The 17,738-nt window shown below is 44.4% G+C and overlaps 1 protein-coding gene across 1 annotated transcript in view; it reads left to right on the top strand.

The window, feature by feature from the left end:
* Positions 1-774: 774 nt before the first annotated feature.
* The window catches only part of ERN1 (endoplasmic reticulum to nucleus signaling 1), a 90,156-nt gene continuing 73,192 nt past the window's right edge, over positions 775-17,738 (top strand). The window contains exon 1 of the mRNA XM_066386409.1: positions 775-996. Within this exon, the coding sequence (XP_066242506.1) occupies positions 940-996 (57 nt within the window). The 5' untranslated portion in view covers positions 775-939. The remainder of the gene's footprint in view (positions 997-17,738) is intronic.

The following is a 17,738-nucleotide window of genomic DNA, read 5'->3' as shown; positions in this document are numbered from 1 at the left end:
TTTGGGACCACAACACCCCCACTGCCTCCAATGTTTTGTGAGACATGTCATTCCCCAAGCATCAGGAGGTCCTATATACAAATGCCATTTAAATACCATGACCCCAGCAGTCAAAATGGTTTCCTTTTTTTGCTTATTATTTTTGACAAGTGCCTTGGCTATAGTTTATTACAAAAGCAACTGATGGCTGTTGGACATGATTTGAGGGGAATTCCTGAAGAGGGGGTGGGGGGGGAAGGGAAGAAAGGGGCCTTCAGACTCGCAGTGTCGCAGCTGGAGGACCCCAGGGCTGTGGACCCAGCGACTGCTGGGCTCAAGGCCGAAGCGCTGTGTTTGCTGGAATCCCCTGTCAGCTGCTGTCCTCGCTCCGGAGGTCGCTGACGATGCTACCACGGTGGGAAGACGAAGCAGAGGCGCTGGGCAGCCAGCACCTCCAACCTCCTGGCCTTGCCAACGATCAAGTCCGATGCAGTGCGTCTCGGAGGAGTTAGGGGGACGGGGCGCGCCCTTGTGCTGAGGGTGCCAGTCTTCTTCGCCGCATTCGGGTAAAGTCCTAGCCTCGATCGCTCGGCGCCTCTAGATGTCGGATGCCTAGGCCTGGACAAGACCAGTAGCAGCGGCCGCCAGACCTCCGCCAGCCAGAGGCCAGAGCCTCCTTCGGCCCCGCCAAGACCCCGCCCCTCCCCTCTCGCGCTAGCCCCGCCCCTGGCCCGCCCCCAGGACCGGCCCGCCCTTGGCCCCGCCCCGGCCGGAAGAAGCGCCGGCACCGGCGCTTAAAGGGTTGAGCATGGGGGTGCCGCCGGCGCCGAGTCAGCTCTGCGTTCGCTGAAGCCCGGCCACCGCTGCGCTGTCGTCGGTGCGCCCCCGCCCCATCCTCCCCCTCCCACGCCGCTTCCAGAGCCGGCTGGCGGGTCGCTGAGCCGGGACCGAGTCCTCACCATGCCGGCCAGGTTGCTGCTGTGTCTGCTGCTGGGGCTGCTGCTGCCCGGCCCTGGGGTGAGTGTCCAGGAGCCGTGGGGCGGAGGGACATCGCGGGGCCCACCGGGATCCGAGCCGGGCTCGCGGCGGCGGCAGCGCGAGGCCCCCGCGCTCGGGCAGAGGCTCCGGCCGGGCGTGGGAGGCGGTGCCCGGCAGGGAGCGAGCAGCCCCTGGCCGGCTGGAGTGGCGGCCGTGGCGGCCCGGCCGGGGCGCACGCTGTTCGTAGAGCCTGGCGGGTCAGTGCCGCTGTCACGGGCAGCGCCTTTCGCGGCCTCGTGCGCAACTTTGTGTCTCGGCGGCACCTCTGGGTCCCCCGCAGGCCACCTGCCGGACCCTCCGCACAGGGTGGCGCGGGCTCTGCCCAGCGGTGGCCGCGGAGGAAGGACGGAAAGGGCCCGGTGATCGAGGGGAAGGGAATGCCTTGCGTCTCTGACCCTGGTTGGAACTTTTAATATGCGGGAACTTTGGGGAACGAATGCCGTCGGGGGAGGGTCAGCATTTCTACCCAAGATGTTGAGTCTGCTTACCTGTTCGCAGGTTTCTTGGTAATTGCGAGGCGGGAGGATCTTTTTGTGCGACACGACTAAGTTAAGCAAGTTAAGCTGCGGGCATTGGACTCTTTTTAAAGACCCCGCATATGGGACAGCAGTGAAGCAGCTTCAAATAAAAGGCTCCTTACGTGAGAACACTGGGGGCTGTCCGAAACATCTTTTTTTTTTTTTTTTTGAGAAGCTCCTGGTTTACATTTATTTAACTAGTTAAGACCTTCACCCTGGCTGTGGTTATGGGCACCACAACTGGGAGGACATTTTGTGGACAGACTTGTTTGTTTTTTCCTTTTCTGGTTGTAAGAACCTGAACTAGCGAGTGGTTATTTTTTTTTAAAAAAAAACCCGTATTGTTCAGGATGTGGATATGGCACATTGCTGCGGGTTCTGTTTAATGACCTCCACTGTGTACTCTTTAATATGGATATCATGGACCAGGTGTTCTGGTGGAAAACTGACATGTGTGTACCTTGAGTGCCACAGCATGAACTCTTTGGAGATTATGCATTTTAGGTAAATAACATTCCATCCTCTTGGAGTAACAAGGATTTGGAAACAGCTGGAATAGTATATAAGGCTACTTTTTCACATTCGAGTTTTTTTAAAAGGAAAATTTGTATACACTTCACTATAGAACTTGTGTTAAGTTTTTTTCTCTAAGAAAAAAATCCACTTTCATAACTAGGGTCAGGTTTTCAACTTGAACACTACATCTTGGATTGGTTAACTGCGGCCTGGCATCTGTTCACACAAATAAAAGTATAAACAGAGTGACCATACCTACGCCATGGAAATTGATAATTTCAAATAATAAGGGCCAAGGTGTGTATGGTTTTCTTTGCCACATAGTTCCATGCAAAAATAACTATTTAGTTTTAGTTGGGAATGTAGTTTCAGTTCATGTAAATATTTGCAAATTGTATTTAGAAATCCAGACTTCTTGGTTCATGGTAAAATATTCCAGACCCTTATCAAAAGGTTATGTTTTAGGGTAACTATATACTTTTTAGGTAAAAGGCCAGAATTTCACTCCCAGAATTATCTATCAGTAAAATTCAATCCCCAAATGTAGTGAGAATTCTTACTTGAAAACTAAAAAAAACCCACTGCAAAGTGGTTAAACTAGGCAGCAGTGATGTTGCACTGGCTGTAAAATTAGACAAACCTGAGTTCTGACTGGTCACTTGCTATGTGTGCTCTCAAGCAAGTTATTTTACTTCCTAAAGACTGTTTGCTAATATGTGCAATGGGGACAGCTATTACACTAATACACCTAAAGACACCTTGGACATAATAGATGATAAATATAGTCACTTTACCCTCCCCCATCTACACAGGTGCTTTTTACTCTTAGTCATTTTTTTTTTATACTATATGTCTTCAAGGAACATTTTTTGATTTGGTTTCTTTTTGACACGATGAAATAACTAGAGCATTGGAAGCAATGTTGTGATTTCTCTTTCAGTGTGTGACTGATTGAGCCAGACATTGACTGTCATGGGCTGCAACTCTGGGCTACCAGATCGGGCTACCAGATCAAAATGCAATAACATCAATGTTATTAAGGATTTGAGGCTGTTACTCCAGAATGTGGGAGTTTTTCCCTCCTTCCTAGACCCGGATCTTGTACTTAATGTTGATTTGGTTAACGTCATTGCTGACACATCATCGCTGTCAGGTAGTCCTCATTTTACAGTGTTGATGTACCTTTTCTCTCAAGTACCAAAGAGCTCTGTAGCCTGTGCAGCAAAATACTTTTTTCAGTTATAATATATATAGTTATTTTATTCAGCCAGTGTTTTGGTTTTATTTACTTTTAGATTTTATTTATTGATTTTTATTTGGAGGGGAGAGGGAGAAGAAGCAGGAAGCATCAACTTGTAGGAGTTGCTTCCAGTATATGGGTTTTATTTTTAAATAAAAAAATTTTTTTTAAATGACAGTAGACATACACTATCAGTTTCAGGTGTACAACATAGTGATTCGAACTAGTGTCTTGGGCCTGACCAGTGTTGGCATGGTGGATAGAGCATTTACCTGGAACAGTGAGGTCCCTATTGAGCCCAAGGTCGCTGGCTTGAGCAAGGGGTCACTGGCTCAGCTGGAGTCCCGTGGTCAAGGCCAATATTAGAAAGCAATCAATGAACAGCTTAAAGTGACACAACTCTGAGTTGATGATTCTCATCTCTCCTCCATATCTCTCTCTCTCTCTAAAAAACAAAACAAAACAAGACAAAAAAAAACACAATGTTTTGGTTGTAGAGCAGAATAAAAACCATCAGTGAGAACTGAGGACCATGTATGTACAGAAATGCACTGAGAATATTATCTGAGACATGAGTCTTAACTCGAAATGTCCTTGCTTATAATGTATTCTGATAGTTACCACCTGCCTGGAGTAGGAGATAGCAAGTATTTATACTGAGGCCACGAGGAGAATGTTTTATTAAGCTCATGGTAACAAGGCTACTAATCATTAAATGAGACTGTAGGTGTGCATGTGTTTGTGTGTTATTTTATTAACTTGCCCGCACACTGGGCTTTTCTCAGTAGCATAGCTTCTCAGAGCATAGGAGAAAATGTGTATGTGAGAGAGGTCCTCTTGAGAGAGTTGAACAGTAGACCAGCTACTGTCCAGAACATAGAACCAGTGGGCTGCGTAAAGGTGTCCTGTCTGGACAGCATAGCACCACCTGCGTGGGTCTGGGTGATAGCGTTATTTTCCTGTCTCAGATTCTGAATCTAGTGTGCAGGTTGAAGAATCATTGAAAACTTCTTTGATTTGGGGATCCAAATTAATCTTTTGGTTCAATATTGTGTATGTTTTATAATGATTAGATGTTTTCCCTAAAGAGATGGTATAGGGGAGAAAAGCCTAAAATGTCATTTTAATGGCTTCTGTTTTTATTACGCACAAATGACTCGGGGACTGTAACCTAGCAATGTGATTAGAATATGATGCTGGCTTAGACAACCGGGACAGTGAATCACAGTCCATGAATAAGAAACATGCTGGCTGAATATATATCCGTGGGGTTGGCGAATATTTTTTTATCTTCATCTTTACTTATATCCCATGTTTGGTGCCCTGCTGCAGAGCAACACATTTTTAGATATAGTTAAATGAGATCAGATAAGTACTGGGAAAAGCAGAACTTAAAAAGTTTCTCATAAGCTCCTCTCTTGCATTCCTTTTTTAAAATTTAGGTTACATTTAGATAGTCTATGACTTGTGATTATCTTATGATTTTTGTTTATGTACAAACACCCAACAGATAGAACAGTGTAAAAATATGTCTGTATTTTTGTTCTTTTTTTTTTTTTACAGAATGTTCTGAGCACACCATAGCATTTGTCACTTTAGTGGCACTTCAGTAAACCATCATCCATGCCCAAAGCATTTGACCTTCTGTGCCCAGTCCTGGGTTGGGGATTGGGATCATCACTGACCAGGGTTGACATGGTAACAAGACTTACTTTGCTTAGTGATCACCCTGTTGAGGTCATCTGGATCGTTTGCACTTTCCCCATTATTATAAGGAAAGGTATATTTCCCTTTTTTTGAATCTTTTATGAGTTTAGTGCTTTCTGATTGATAACATGGGAAACTTTTTGTATGATACATAGGAAGATTTTTAAAAATCCCTCCAAATAGTCATATTCATTGTAGAGAAGTTAGAAAGCATAGATAAGTCTAAATTAAAAAACACAAAAACTTCCTATAATCCTGCTACCCAGCCACTACCTCTATTAACATTTTAGTAGTTTTATTGAGATATAATTCACCCATTTAAAGTGTACAGGTCAGAGAATTGTGCAGCCATCACCATAATCAATTTTATAATTCCATCATCCCCAGAGAAACTAGATACACATTAGCTGTTACTCCCCTTTTGTCACAAACCTGGCGCCGGCAACTACTAATCCACTTTGTCTATAGAGAGTTGCATATTCTGGACATTCTGTAAATGAAATCATACTGCATGTGGTCTTTTGTGACTGGCTTCTTTCACTTAGCATGTTTTCAAGGTTGCACCAGATTGTAGCATGTGTCAATGCTTTATTTTACTTTTTTTTTTTTTTTTTTTTTTTTAGACAGAGACAGAGAGTGAGTCAGAGAGAGGGATAGACAGGGACAGACAGACAAGAACGGAGAGAGATGAGAAGCATCAATCATTAGTTTTTCATTGTGCGTTGCAACACCTTAGTTGTTCATTGATTGCTTTCTCATATGTGCCTTGACTGCGGGCCTTCAGCAGACTGAATAACCCCTTGCTGGAGTCAGCGACCTTGGGTTCAAGCTGGTGGGCTTTTGCTCAAACCAGATGAGCCTGCGCTCAAGCTGGCGACCTCGGGGTCTCGAACCTAGGTCCTCTGCATCCCAGTCTGACGCTCTGTCCACTGTGCTACCGCCTGGTCAGGCTTATTTTACTTTTTTTTTTATTGCTGATGATATTTATATGGTCCCATCTCATTTTGTTTATCCATTCTCCAGTTGATGGAACATTTGGGTTGTTTCTTCCTTTTTGGTTATTATGAATAATGCTACTATGAAAATTTGTAAACAAATTTTTCAATAGCCATATGTTTTTATTTTTCTTGGGTACATACCTAGGAGTGAGATTTCTGGGCCACCTGGTAACTATATGTTTAACTTTTTGAGGAACTGCCTGTTTTCTAAAGGAGCTGCACTATTTTAATTCCCATCTGCAGTGAAGGAGGGTTCCAATGTCTCCACATCCTCACCAACACTTGCTATTATCTATTTTTCTGATTATAGTCATCTGAGTGGGTGTGAAGTGGTAAGTTATTATGGTTTTGATTTGCATTTCCCTAGTGGCTAATTTACTAACACCTTGATATGTATCCTCCTAGATGGTTTTTCTGTACACGTTTGCATAGATAGTATTTTTCTCTCCTAAACTGGAACATACCACACATCTTGCTTTCTATGTCAATAAATTTAACTCTGCAGCATTATTCTTACTGCTGTATAATACTTCTCTGAATGGATATACCACAATTTTGATCATTTAATCAGGTGGATATTGAGGCTGTTTTTAATTTTCATTACTATAAACAATGTGATAAACCTTCTTATTGCTAAACTCTTGAATGCATTTTAACTGCTTAATTAGTGCCTTAGAATAAATCCCTAGAACTAGAATTTACTGAAGAAATGTATGTAATCTTTTTTTTTTTTTTTTGTATTTTTCTGAAGTTAGAAGCGGGGAGGCAGTCAGACAGATTCCCACATGCGCCCAACGGGAATCCATCCAGCATGCCCACCAGGGGGCAATGCTCTGCCCATCTGGGGCATTGCACCGTTGCGGCCGGAGCCATTCTAATGTCTGAGGCAGAGGCCATGGAGCCATCCTCAGCGTCTGGGCCTACTTTGCTCCAGTGGAGCCTTGGCTGTGGGAGGGGAAGAGAGAGACAGAGAGGAAGGAGATGGGGAGGGGTGGAGAAGCAAGCAGATAGGTGCTTCTCCTGTGTGCCGTGACCTAGAATTGAACCCGGGACTTCCACACACCAGGGCAACACTCTACCACTGAGCCAACTGGCCAGGGCCATGTATGTAGTCTTTTACAGCCCCTGCCTTCAGCCGCCAAACAATATTGGATATTTCATTTATTTATTTATTTGTTTGTTTGTTTGTTTATTTATTTATTTTTTTCTTTCTGTATTTTTCTGAAGCTGGAAACGGGGAGAGACAGTCAGACAGACTCCTGCATGCGCCCAACCGGGATCCACCCGGCACGCCCACCAGGGGGCGACGCTCTGCCCACCAGGGGGCAATGCTCTACCCTTCCGGGGCGTCGCTCTGTTGCGACCAGAGCCACTCCAGCACCTGGGGCAGAGGCCAAGGAGCCATCCCCAGCGCCCGGGCCATCCTTGCTCCAGTGGAGCCTTGGCTGCGGGAGGGGAAGAGAGAGACAGAGAGGAAGGAGAGGGGGAGGGGTGGAGAAGCAGATGGGCGCTTCTCCTGTGTGCCCTGGCCGGGAATCGAACCCGGGACTTCTGCACGCCAGGCCGATGCTCTACCACTGAACCAACTGGCCAGGGCAATATTGGATATTTTAAAAAGCACAAAGCTTGCCTTAAATTTGGTTTATATTAGCCATTTTAAATCGAGGTGGGTTTTTTTTTAGCAGTATGGATTTTAAGTCAAGTGAAAATAAAATATTTAGATTTTGTTTTGCTTATATTTTGAAGATGTAAATAACCAAAGCATTCTGTTAATGACACCTTGTGTACCAAGAGCTATTGAGGAAATGTTTTACTCTGATTTGTTCAGTAACTTGTTTGCAGGGCCCCTGGGTCTGGGTTTCAGATCAGCTTTGTAGCAGATGTGGCTCCCATGAGCACCGTCAAATACCTCGTTTTTAAGGGTAGTCTGCTTCTTACAGACAAAAATCTTTCTATAGTTGGTTATGAGACCATTTGCAGTTTTGCTTCAAACTGTTGGTAAATCTAGAGTTGATGCCTTGGTTGTGCCTTTTGGAGGCTGCTGTTCTTAAAGCACACAGCTTGTCCATACAGCTGTTTTTTCTGGGAAGATTGAAGTGCCACCTGACAGTCACATAATGCCTTTGGTGTTTTTTTGTTTTGTTTTCTTTTTCCCACAAACATACCTAAACTTATTCATCCAAAGGAATGTTGTCTTTTAAAAGAATCACCCCTTCAGGGTCGATGTCATACAAGTTAGTCTTTTTTATTTTTTTAATGGTTTTACTTTTCAGTACTTTGTTTAATAATTTACTCAATTTAATAGTTCAAACTTTAAAATAAAAAAGGAAACCTAAAAAACAAGTATTTACTCTTAAGCTGGTTATCTTTACACAACTTAAAACATTTCCCAATTCCTTTCAGTCTGTGCTTTTGAATATAGCTTTTATGTGTTTCACACTGAAGTTTTGATGAAAATTGTTATTAGTCAGCTTGATTGCACAATTGACTGAGGACACTTGGATATCATTTTTGGTTGTTTTTAAAAACCAGCTAACGATTTTCTATCATACAGGGAATTCAAAGATATATTCTTTGAAGGGAATTTCCAGATAATTCCAGAAGTATTGTGAGCCACAGGAACATCAGCTTTGGAATTATGAATAAATGTATAAATGCCTCCCAAGGTAACTAAAATCAGAGTATATTGGACAGCTAGAAGGGATTTTACTGGTCTAATCCAATGAGTCTCAGTGTTTTCCCCACCCCACCCCACATCATGAACAATAATTACACGTGGGTCAATAACAGTGGGCACACATTAGAACCTTTGAGAATGGTGTTTTGGATATATACATCCCTCTCTCAGGCATCATTTCCCCCTCCTAAGTTGAAAGATCACTGCCCTGTTAGGTTCCCCAGAACTGACACGTGAGGAAGGTGAGGCCAGAGAGAGTCATGCGACCTTGGACCTGTCCAAGGTCATGCGTCACTGGCAGAACAGAGCCTTGAACCTAATCCTCTAGCTTCTCTTCAAATAACAGCCCATGCGGCGCTAAGTTCTGGTGTCTTTGTCAGAGCATCAGTCCAGCTACCCCAGCCATACCCTGAGGAAGTGACCCCGCTATGTTTCAGTGAGAGACAGGATCTAGAGAAGGACCAGGAAAGGAAGAAAGATTTGTAAGCTTTAGAAAAATGCTCAGATAATGCTCTTGTTTCTCCCAGAAGAGGCTAACTCTGTTGCAGTAGGAAAGATGGAGCTTTGAAGGCCCTGGCCAGTTGGCTCAGTGGTAGAACGCTGGTCTGGCGTGTGGAAGTCCCCGGTTCGATTCCCAGTCAGGGCATACAGGAAAAGCGCCCATCTGCTTCTCCACCCCTCCCCCTCTCACTTCTGTCTCTCTCTCTCTCTCTCTCTTCTCCCTTCAGCCATGGCTTATTGGCCCCGGGTGCTGAAGATGGCTCCATGACCTCCGCCTCAGGCACTAAAAAATGGCTCTGGCTGCAACAAAGCAAGGACCCCAGATGAGCAGAGCACCACCCCCTAGTGAACTTGCTGGGTGGATCCTGGCCAGGGTGCATGTGGAAGTCTGTCTCTGCCTCCCTTCCTCACTAAAAAAAAAAAAAAAAAAAAAGAGATAGAGCTTTGAGCTGGAAATACGACCTTCACCTGAGACTCTCCATCTAAACTGACTGTTCTGAACTCTGAGGCCAAACCCAGCTGTGATCACAGAATGGAGATGAAGAGACCCTTAAACCTAATTCACAGTTTAAGCTCATTTCTTTTCTTGAGGTCTAATAATATACAAGCAGGTGCATGTTGATCATAAGATCTTGCCCAGAAGTGTTTCTGAAATAGCAAAACTGAAAGTTCATGTCTTAGAAAACTTGAACCGTTACTCTTCCATATAGTGCAGTCACCTCCTCAAGGAATCCTGAGAAGACCGAACTCTAATGATCAGTCTGGGCCTGGGCTCTTTGCCTTTGCAGAGGCCCCCACCTCCCAAGCAATTCTGGCGCCAGGGAGTAGGTCTGTGATGATGGGAGAGGCAGTGACACAGTGGACCTTGGACCACAATGGAAGGACTCAGGTTAGCTTAGGTGGGCCTCAGGAGGGTGTAATGAGGGAGAAAAGAGGGTACCAGGAAGGTGCCCTGGGGCAAGGGGTGTCAACACTATTCTTGCTGGTTTGTCCTAGAAGGCAGGGACCCTGTCTTGCTTACTCTGCATCCTTTTGCATTTGACATGGTGAGTCAGTTACACTCACTATCGTGAGCACTCAGCAAATGACGGAATTTCACTTTTGAGTCTTGTTAAGACCAGTAAAACAAGGAGCTGTTCTATCATCTGTCAAGTGGGTTGTGGAATTTTTGGAGGGGAGGAAGATGTCTATATGATATATTTAACGGGATCTTATCAGTTTTGTTTCTTTCTATAGAATGAGACGGGCTTCTAGCATCTCGGCTTCAGTGTGTGATGCCCTCTCAGTGGGCTCCTCGTATCAGTAATGAGATTAATTTTAATTTTGCCAAGCCGCAGGAGATAAATGGTTTGTGATTATTCCAAGTCACTTTCATTTTTCACTCAGCATGATGTTTCACTATTAAAAAAGGGACCCTGATCCAAGGTTGTCCTCTTATGTATTAAACATGATTTCTGTCGTTAGTAGGCTAATTTAGAATTATAATTCAAAACTGCCCCTTTCTCCAGTGGATTATTTTCCCCCTCTCTATTTCTGATAAGGGAATAATTGTTTGTCTAGGCCACAGGAGCGTTTGTCATAGAAACCGAATTTTTCATACATTTTCTGAACAAACAGTGCTGTCAGACCCTCAGAACCTGGGTTGCCATTGATCTCCAGTTGGGTTAGAGGAGTTTGCTGCCCAAACTAAGTCAGATCTCTTTTAGCCCCTGACTCCTGAGGGCCTTCAAGAGCGAGACCGTACAGAGGCCACAGCTGTGGCTGGGGATGTGTGACTTGAGGCAGTGCTTCTCAGCACTGGCTGAGTCAGTCCCCTGGGAACTTTTTAAAAACCTTGTGCCAATGCCCCTCCCAGGTGAATGAAATCTTTAGGAATGGAGGCTGGCATCCTTTTTCCTTTTTTTTTTTTAATTATTTTTTAAGCCTCAAGTGACTAATATGCAGCCAGATTAAAGCTATTAAGTACTTCCTGTAATGTAACCCTGGATTGAACCACTGTGTCTACCTTTGCCCTGGACTAGACTGGAGACAGCTTTGGGCTCATTTTTTAGAGAATTGGGATCACTACATTCTGCTAGTTAGCAGCAGAAATAGAAAACTTAGCATTATATTTTTTCTAATATACTGTATTGCCCAACTCTTAAAGACCAAGTAATTCCAGACTGATGGATATTTTTTCTTTGAGTACTAACTATTCCAATTACTTTTTAAAAAAAATCAAGTGTGGCTCTGGCCGTTTGGCTTAGCGGTAGAGCATCGGCCTGGCGTGTGGAAGTCCTGGGTTCAATTCCCAGGCAGGGCACACAAAAGAAGTGACCATCTGCTTTCCACCCCTCCTGCTCCCCTTCTCTCTCTCTCTTTCTCTCTTTTCCTTTCCCACAGCCATGGCTAGAATGGTTCACCCCAGGTGCTGAGGATGGCTCCGTGGCCTCACCTCAGGTGCTAAAATAGCTCAGTTGCCAAGCAACAGAGCAATGCCCCAGACAGGCAGAGCATCACCTCATAGAGGGCTTGCCAGATGGATCCTGGTCGGGCACATGTCTCTCTACCTTCCCGCCTCTCTCCACTTTATAAAAAAAAGAAAGATCAAGTTAACTATCAACTGACCTTACATTCAGAGACCCTTAATTATTAAATTATACGATGTTTAGAATTACTTAGTGGCCTTACCTTACTTATTGTTGCCTTCTCTGTATAGTAAGAGGCCTAAGGAATCAAAACTGTCTGCTTTCCAGGTTTCTTTACAGTACCCTGGTGAGGGAAATTAATCTCTGAATTTCGAGGCAGCTTTCTGTAGCCAGAGTAAAGGAGTCAAGGGGTGTGGGTATGCAAGAAATTTGTAGAACAAGTAAGTTTGATAGTTAAGGTACAAGAATGAAGCATATAAACAAAAAGGAACTTTCTTATCAGGGTAAGAATGTGTGTGTTGGAAGCAAATTGTAGGAGGGGACAGTTTGGAAAAGTCACCTTCCCCTTTTCTGTGAGAACTAGCTATCTGGGCATCTATTCACCTCACAGTGCGAAGGGCCTTTACAGCAGGTGGCTGGTTGAAAGGACAGATGGTACAATACAGTGCAGACATGGCCAGTCCGTATCTCAGAGTAACCTCAGTTGTTACTCAAAGGATTCTCACAGCTGGGTTAGAAGAAGAGGGAATATTTGTGAGTGTCATGTTGACTGAACTGGATCCAGTCTAAAGCTCTGCTGGAACTGTGTTGAGAAATGTCAGTAGAATTGGAAGGTTACTGTTTGAAGCCTAGCAGAGCTGGGTAAACTCGGGGACCTGGGCTGTGTTTCCTCACTGAACTTGATGCTGCAAGGAAATCCCAAGTGGCAGCTCCAGGTCTGCTCTCCTCAAGTAGATAATAAGCATAGTTTGTCATTCTAGCCATTTCGAAATGTTGATTATAGGTACAGTCTTTTGTTTCCATGTGTGTTTTGACTCATATAATAAAAAATATAGTGGTGAAGGGTTTGATACTAGCTAGCTGGGAAATTTGGGCAAATGAGTTATTTCCCATTTTCTCATTGAAAAAACAAGGCCATAGAACTAGGAAATCTCTTATGTGGACCTGTTTCTAAATGTCTTCTCAAATTAGGAACACCATTTAGGTTAGGTGACTAGTTCCCCAGCTGCAAGCTTCAAAGTCACCTGGCAGTCAAAGGTGGGAGGGCTGCTTTGCTTTGAGCCTCCCACCTTCCTGGCTCCTGAGTGTAGTGGATTCTATCTGTCCATTCATTCATTCATTTGCCAGTTTTACTGAGTACATGTTCTATGCCAAGCACTATTTGGGGTGCCTAGGTCACATAAATGAACTAATCAGAGATTCCTGCCCTCACAGAACTTATGTCTGCTTGGCGGAGACACGCAGATGGTATGCTGAATGCACATAGAATGTGAGAAGATTATAACATTCTATGGGAAGAAAGTAAATTGGGCCTGTAGGTCCCAGCCGAAGCGTGGTGTCTTCCCTGACTGCTGCACTTTCCTAGACGAGAGTCTTCCTCCCACCCTCCGAGTGGCATTGCACCACAAGTTGGGGTTAATGTACAGATCTGTACTACAGTTTGCTTCTCATCTAATCTTGAAGACTGCTGTTGACAGCTCTTGTATGTTTGAAAATCCTGGGCAAATATGAGATACTGAGTGTGACTGTTGTCAATTTTTAATGACCATACAATAAGAAAAAGTTACAAATTTGTCAAGGAAACCACAGAAAACCCCAAGACTCAGGGGACAGAGCCAGGAATTCCTTGATTTCTGTGATGGCTCTGCTCCCAAATACACATATAGTTTATACAGCATGTCCTCATTTAACACTGTCACTAGATTCTGCGACTTTGAGTGGCACAGTATATATCATGAAACCAGTTTTGCCATAGGCAACTGAGTTAAATGAGTTAAGTGCCTGTGGCATCTCATCAGTCTTATCACAAATCAACATGCTGTGTGTGTGTGTGTGTGTTGTATACACACTCACATACACACATATATACATATATTTTACAAACAAACTGAAATAGTTTCTTCCATTGTGGAAGTATTTATAAGATTTCCAAATAAATTCAAATACTGCATGAAAGGTGTAAAGCTGGTTTCGGGGAATCTCTGACCTCTGAACAATCTAGTGGCCTTATCCTATAGTTCTGTCAGGGTTAATTTTCTACTTGCTGTGGTCTGATTTTGCAAAGAAGAAAACAGCTTCCTTTACATAGAGTTTAAGAACAAGGTTCATCTATAGTTTTGGTATTCAGCTAACTAGGAACCAAACCACAGTTGCTTTTAAAAGCAACCCTAGATCTTCTTGATCTGATGGTTCAGTACTTGGAAATCTCGGGGGCTTTTGATACCTGGGTAAAGTTCAATCACTTACCTCACTTGTGGTTTGGAGAAGAAGAGAGAGCTCCCTTTTGTTTTAGAAGGTGGTTGGTTTTCGAGCCTCTAGCATGTGTCCTTGGGAGTCACCTACCTCCTCACATAACATTGGTTGATTTCTGTGGTATTTCTTTTCCCCACCCTGAACCTTAAAGTGAATCAGATTATTACTAATTGCCAATGTTGCAATAATTTGAGATAAATGGAGACGCTGAGATGTTGAAAGACCAGGATTGAGGATGACTGTGTTCAAAGGCATCAGGACTTCTAAACTCTCGAATTCTCAGGTGGGTTTTGGCATGTTTTGATTTGTCAGGGCGAGAGGACTGGACAGTGAAGCCTCAGGAGAGGCGAGGGCCTGATAAGGCCTGGATCACCACACCTCTGAGCTGAAAGCCATTTCCAACCTACTGTTTTTACTTTATAGAATCAGATACTGATGCCCAGAGAAATGTAATGGCTGGCCAGAGCCTGAGCCACAACACATTCCTGTGCCTGGTCTCATCTTCTTTTAGCTTCATCACCCAAAAATCGGTGGTTGACCATGTACCAGGCTTACGAATCCCCGAGGAACTTTGGTTTTTTTTAACTTGGAGTGAAACAAACGTAGGATAGGCCAAGGAGTGGGGAGCAGGCCTGAGCAGGGTGTGTGGGCTCCAAATTGTAGGGGCTGCGCTGGGCAGGGCCTGGGCAGGCTTCCAAGGCAGCCTCCAGGAGGGATGGTCACGGACATGCTGTCTTTCCACTTGTGTTGCACTGTTTCTCTGGTAGATGATTAACTCCTTGAAGGCAGGAGTGTCGTAGGCCTTGGGGCTCCAGCACTGCATATATAATGGGACCCTTCTTTCTGTGCGTTGTAGGTGCAAAGAGAGAGTTTGGCCCTGGGGGTGGGGTTGAACTAGTAAGTAAGTTGGACATAGACAAGTCAGCCAGCCGGAAGAAGTGTGAAACAGGGAGTGCCTGGAAGAGATCGTTAAAAACCTCGTATCCTTGGCAGCCTACTTGAGTAACGTGAGACTGTGATCCAGTGACCTAGCCTGTTCTGTATGGTTAGTTAGAATCCCCACAATTCCTGCCAACTGTAACAAAAATAGCCAAGCACTGACTGCAGGTACTGAGGAGGTGGAATACCCTGGTGAGTACAAAGACAGGAGAGGGCATGTTTCACCCCTAGGGCCTCCAGAGAAAGCTTTCTGGTCCATGCATAGTAGCAGGTCAGAGAAGTCCCTTGGAGGACAGGTCGCAGAGCAAGAGGCCTTGCATTGGTTTGTTTTATAGGCCACACTTCATCACAACAGTCTTATTGTTAAACTTCACTGATGTTTTGCTGTGTTATGCTCATACTCAGTTGTAAACCAGCTAAGCAGCGTTAGTCTACTGTTGGTATAAAATTAAACACCAGAAAAACTCACCTAGGGTGTGAACACAGATCATATTTTGTGGATCAGACTTCACTTTAGGGGAGCATTTGTCTCTTCCAGATTTGCTTCACACCAATGTGGACAGCAACGTCTCCCTTCCCTCTCTCTAAGCTGCATAGCTCACAAATAAGACATGTACAGAGCCTGACCAGGCGGTAGTGCAGTAGATAGAGCGTTGGACTGGGATGTGGAGGACCCAGGTTAGAAACCCCGAGGTTGCCAGCTTGAGCACGGGCTCATCTGGTTTGAGCAAAAAGCCCACCAGCTTGGACCCAAGGTCGCTGGCTCGAGCAAGGGGTCACTTGGTCTGCTGTAGCCCCACGGTCAAGGCACATATAGGAAAGCAATGAATGAACAACTAAGGTGCTGAAATGGAGAATGGATGCCTCTCATCTCTCTCCTTTTCTGTCTGTCCCTATCTGTCTGTCTCTATCACAAAAAAAAAGGGAAAAAAGAGACATGTACGAAAGATTCTGGTTTTTGTGGTCCACTCTGTGTGTGTGCACACTTGGCTTCTCCTGCTTTTCCCGCCCCGCCTTGTCCCATTGACCTCTCTGCCTTGTCTCCCCAGTAGCACTGGCTCACTAGGACCTCAACACAGTAAGTTATCTTCAGCCTCAGGGCCTTTGCACAGGCTATTCCCTCTGCCCAGGAAATTCTTCCTTTTCTTCCCCTCTTCCTATAGATCTTAACTCAGATGTCACTCCTTCAGAAAAACCTTTGACACTGATCCCATATGCCCCAACTCAAGACCAGATTGGCTTCTCAACCATTATGCCCTCATGGTTCCCCATATGGCTTTTTCATAGCACTTACTATTTGTCTGGTTATTTGACTCCTGTGATCCTTTATTAGACCATAACCTTCACGAAGGCAGGAATCAGATCTCTGTTGTGATTAGATCCTGGTGTCTTACACTGTTCTTGATTAATCATCATAATAACTGACACTTATATGGCACTCACTGTATACTCGGCACTGTCCTAAAAGCTTTATGTCTGTTAACTCATTTAAATCTCCCAATAGTCCTTTGAAGTAAGTATTATTATTATCCCCATTTTATCGGTGAGAAAAATCAAGGTGACTGGCCAGGGTGGTCTGGCTCTAGAATCTGCCCTTCTAACAACCACATCATACTGCCCAGGCACTTCTTTGAAGTTTAACAGGCATATGTTGAATTGTTCAGCAGCATCAGAAAATGAGGGGTACTACATAAGTGTGTTTTCAGACAAACACATACAATCCCAGAATGTAAAGTGTACTACCGTTTGGTAAGAATCTTTTCGGCAGTTATATTCTTCCCTCTTCTTCTTCTTTATTCTTCTTCCTCCTCAAACACCACAAACCAAACCTATTTTAACCTTTTCTTCATTGTTCCAGATAGCTGGCCCCAGATTTATGTTATTGCTGTCTGCCCATGAGGGAGGGAGAGGAGGAGCAACTGAGTTTTGAGTCCGAGTGGATAGTCAGGTTTTTAGTTTGTTGACTTTCCGATGGTATCTTTGGCTCCTACCAATTTCTTCAATAAAATGACTTTCCTTGATACTTACATAATTCTTGTCTTTGGAGATCTTAATATTTGTTTTGCTTTCTTAGTAGAAAGAGATGTTGCTGTTCCTCACTTTTCAAAAGAAAAAACAGATAGGGAAGTTTAGCTACCATGCCCCACAATTCAGATGCCTGTGTAAGCTGCTTCTCTGACCTGGGGAAATTGGCAATAAGATCGGATGACCTGCAGACGAGGCAGAAGACTGACCAGAAAGATGACTTTTCAAAGAGCAGTCCTTGGGAAAATGGGGCCTGTTAGTCGTAGAGCTGTCCTCTAAAAAAGCACGTCCCCTCCTCCCTCTCCACCCTGCACAGCCATTTTTTCTTTCTCAGGGGGAGTTAGTTCCGTTCTCCTTGGTGTCTGTCTGGGAGGGCTTCTTCCTTGAATCCAAGGCCTGGCTGTCTTCTTTTGGAGCCTTCTCTCCTGCCTGTTTCCCACCTGCCCCTTGAGAAGCCGGAGGAAGCAGCCTGGTGTGGTCACAGTCAATGCACTTGCCACAGTTGTCGCATTCTAGATTTGGTTGTGCCCACAGTCTTCCATGCAGTTTCTTACGCTTCCTTTTGCTGCCCAAATGTGTGAGAACTGCAGAGATGTTTATACTGGCCTCGGAGAGGAGCCTAGAAAATAGAAACCTCCGCCAAAGATATCTGGTGGCATACGATTTTGTTTTCCACGTAAAAAAGTCAGTGTTCAGATCTGTGTTTTCTTCCTTTTTTGT

The sequence above is a fragment of the Saccopteryx leptura genome, chromosome 5 (assembly GCF_036850995.1).
Source record: "Saccopteryx leptura isolate mSacLep1 chromosome 5, mSacLep1_pri_phased_curated, whole genome shotgun sequence".
NCBI classification, from domain to species: Eukaryota; Metazoa; Chordata; class Mammalia; order Chiroptera; family Emballonuridae; genus Saccopteryx; species Saccopteryx leptura.
The sequence above is the reverse complement of the archived record's forward strand: the minus strand, read 5'-3'. Positions and strand labels throughout refer to the sequence as shown.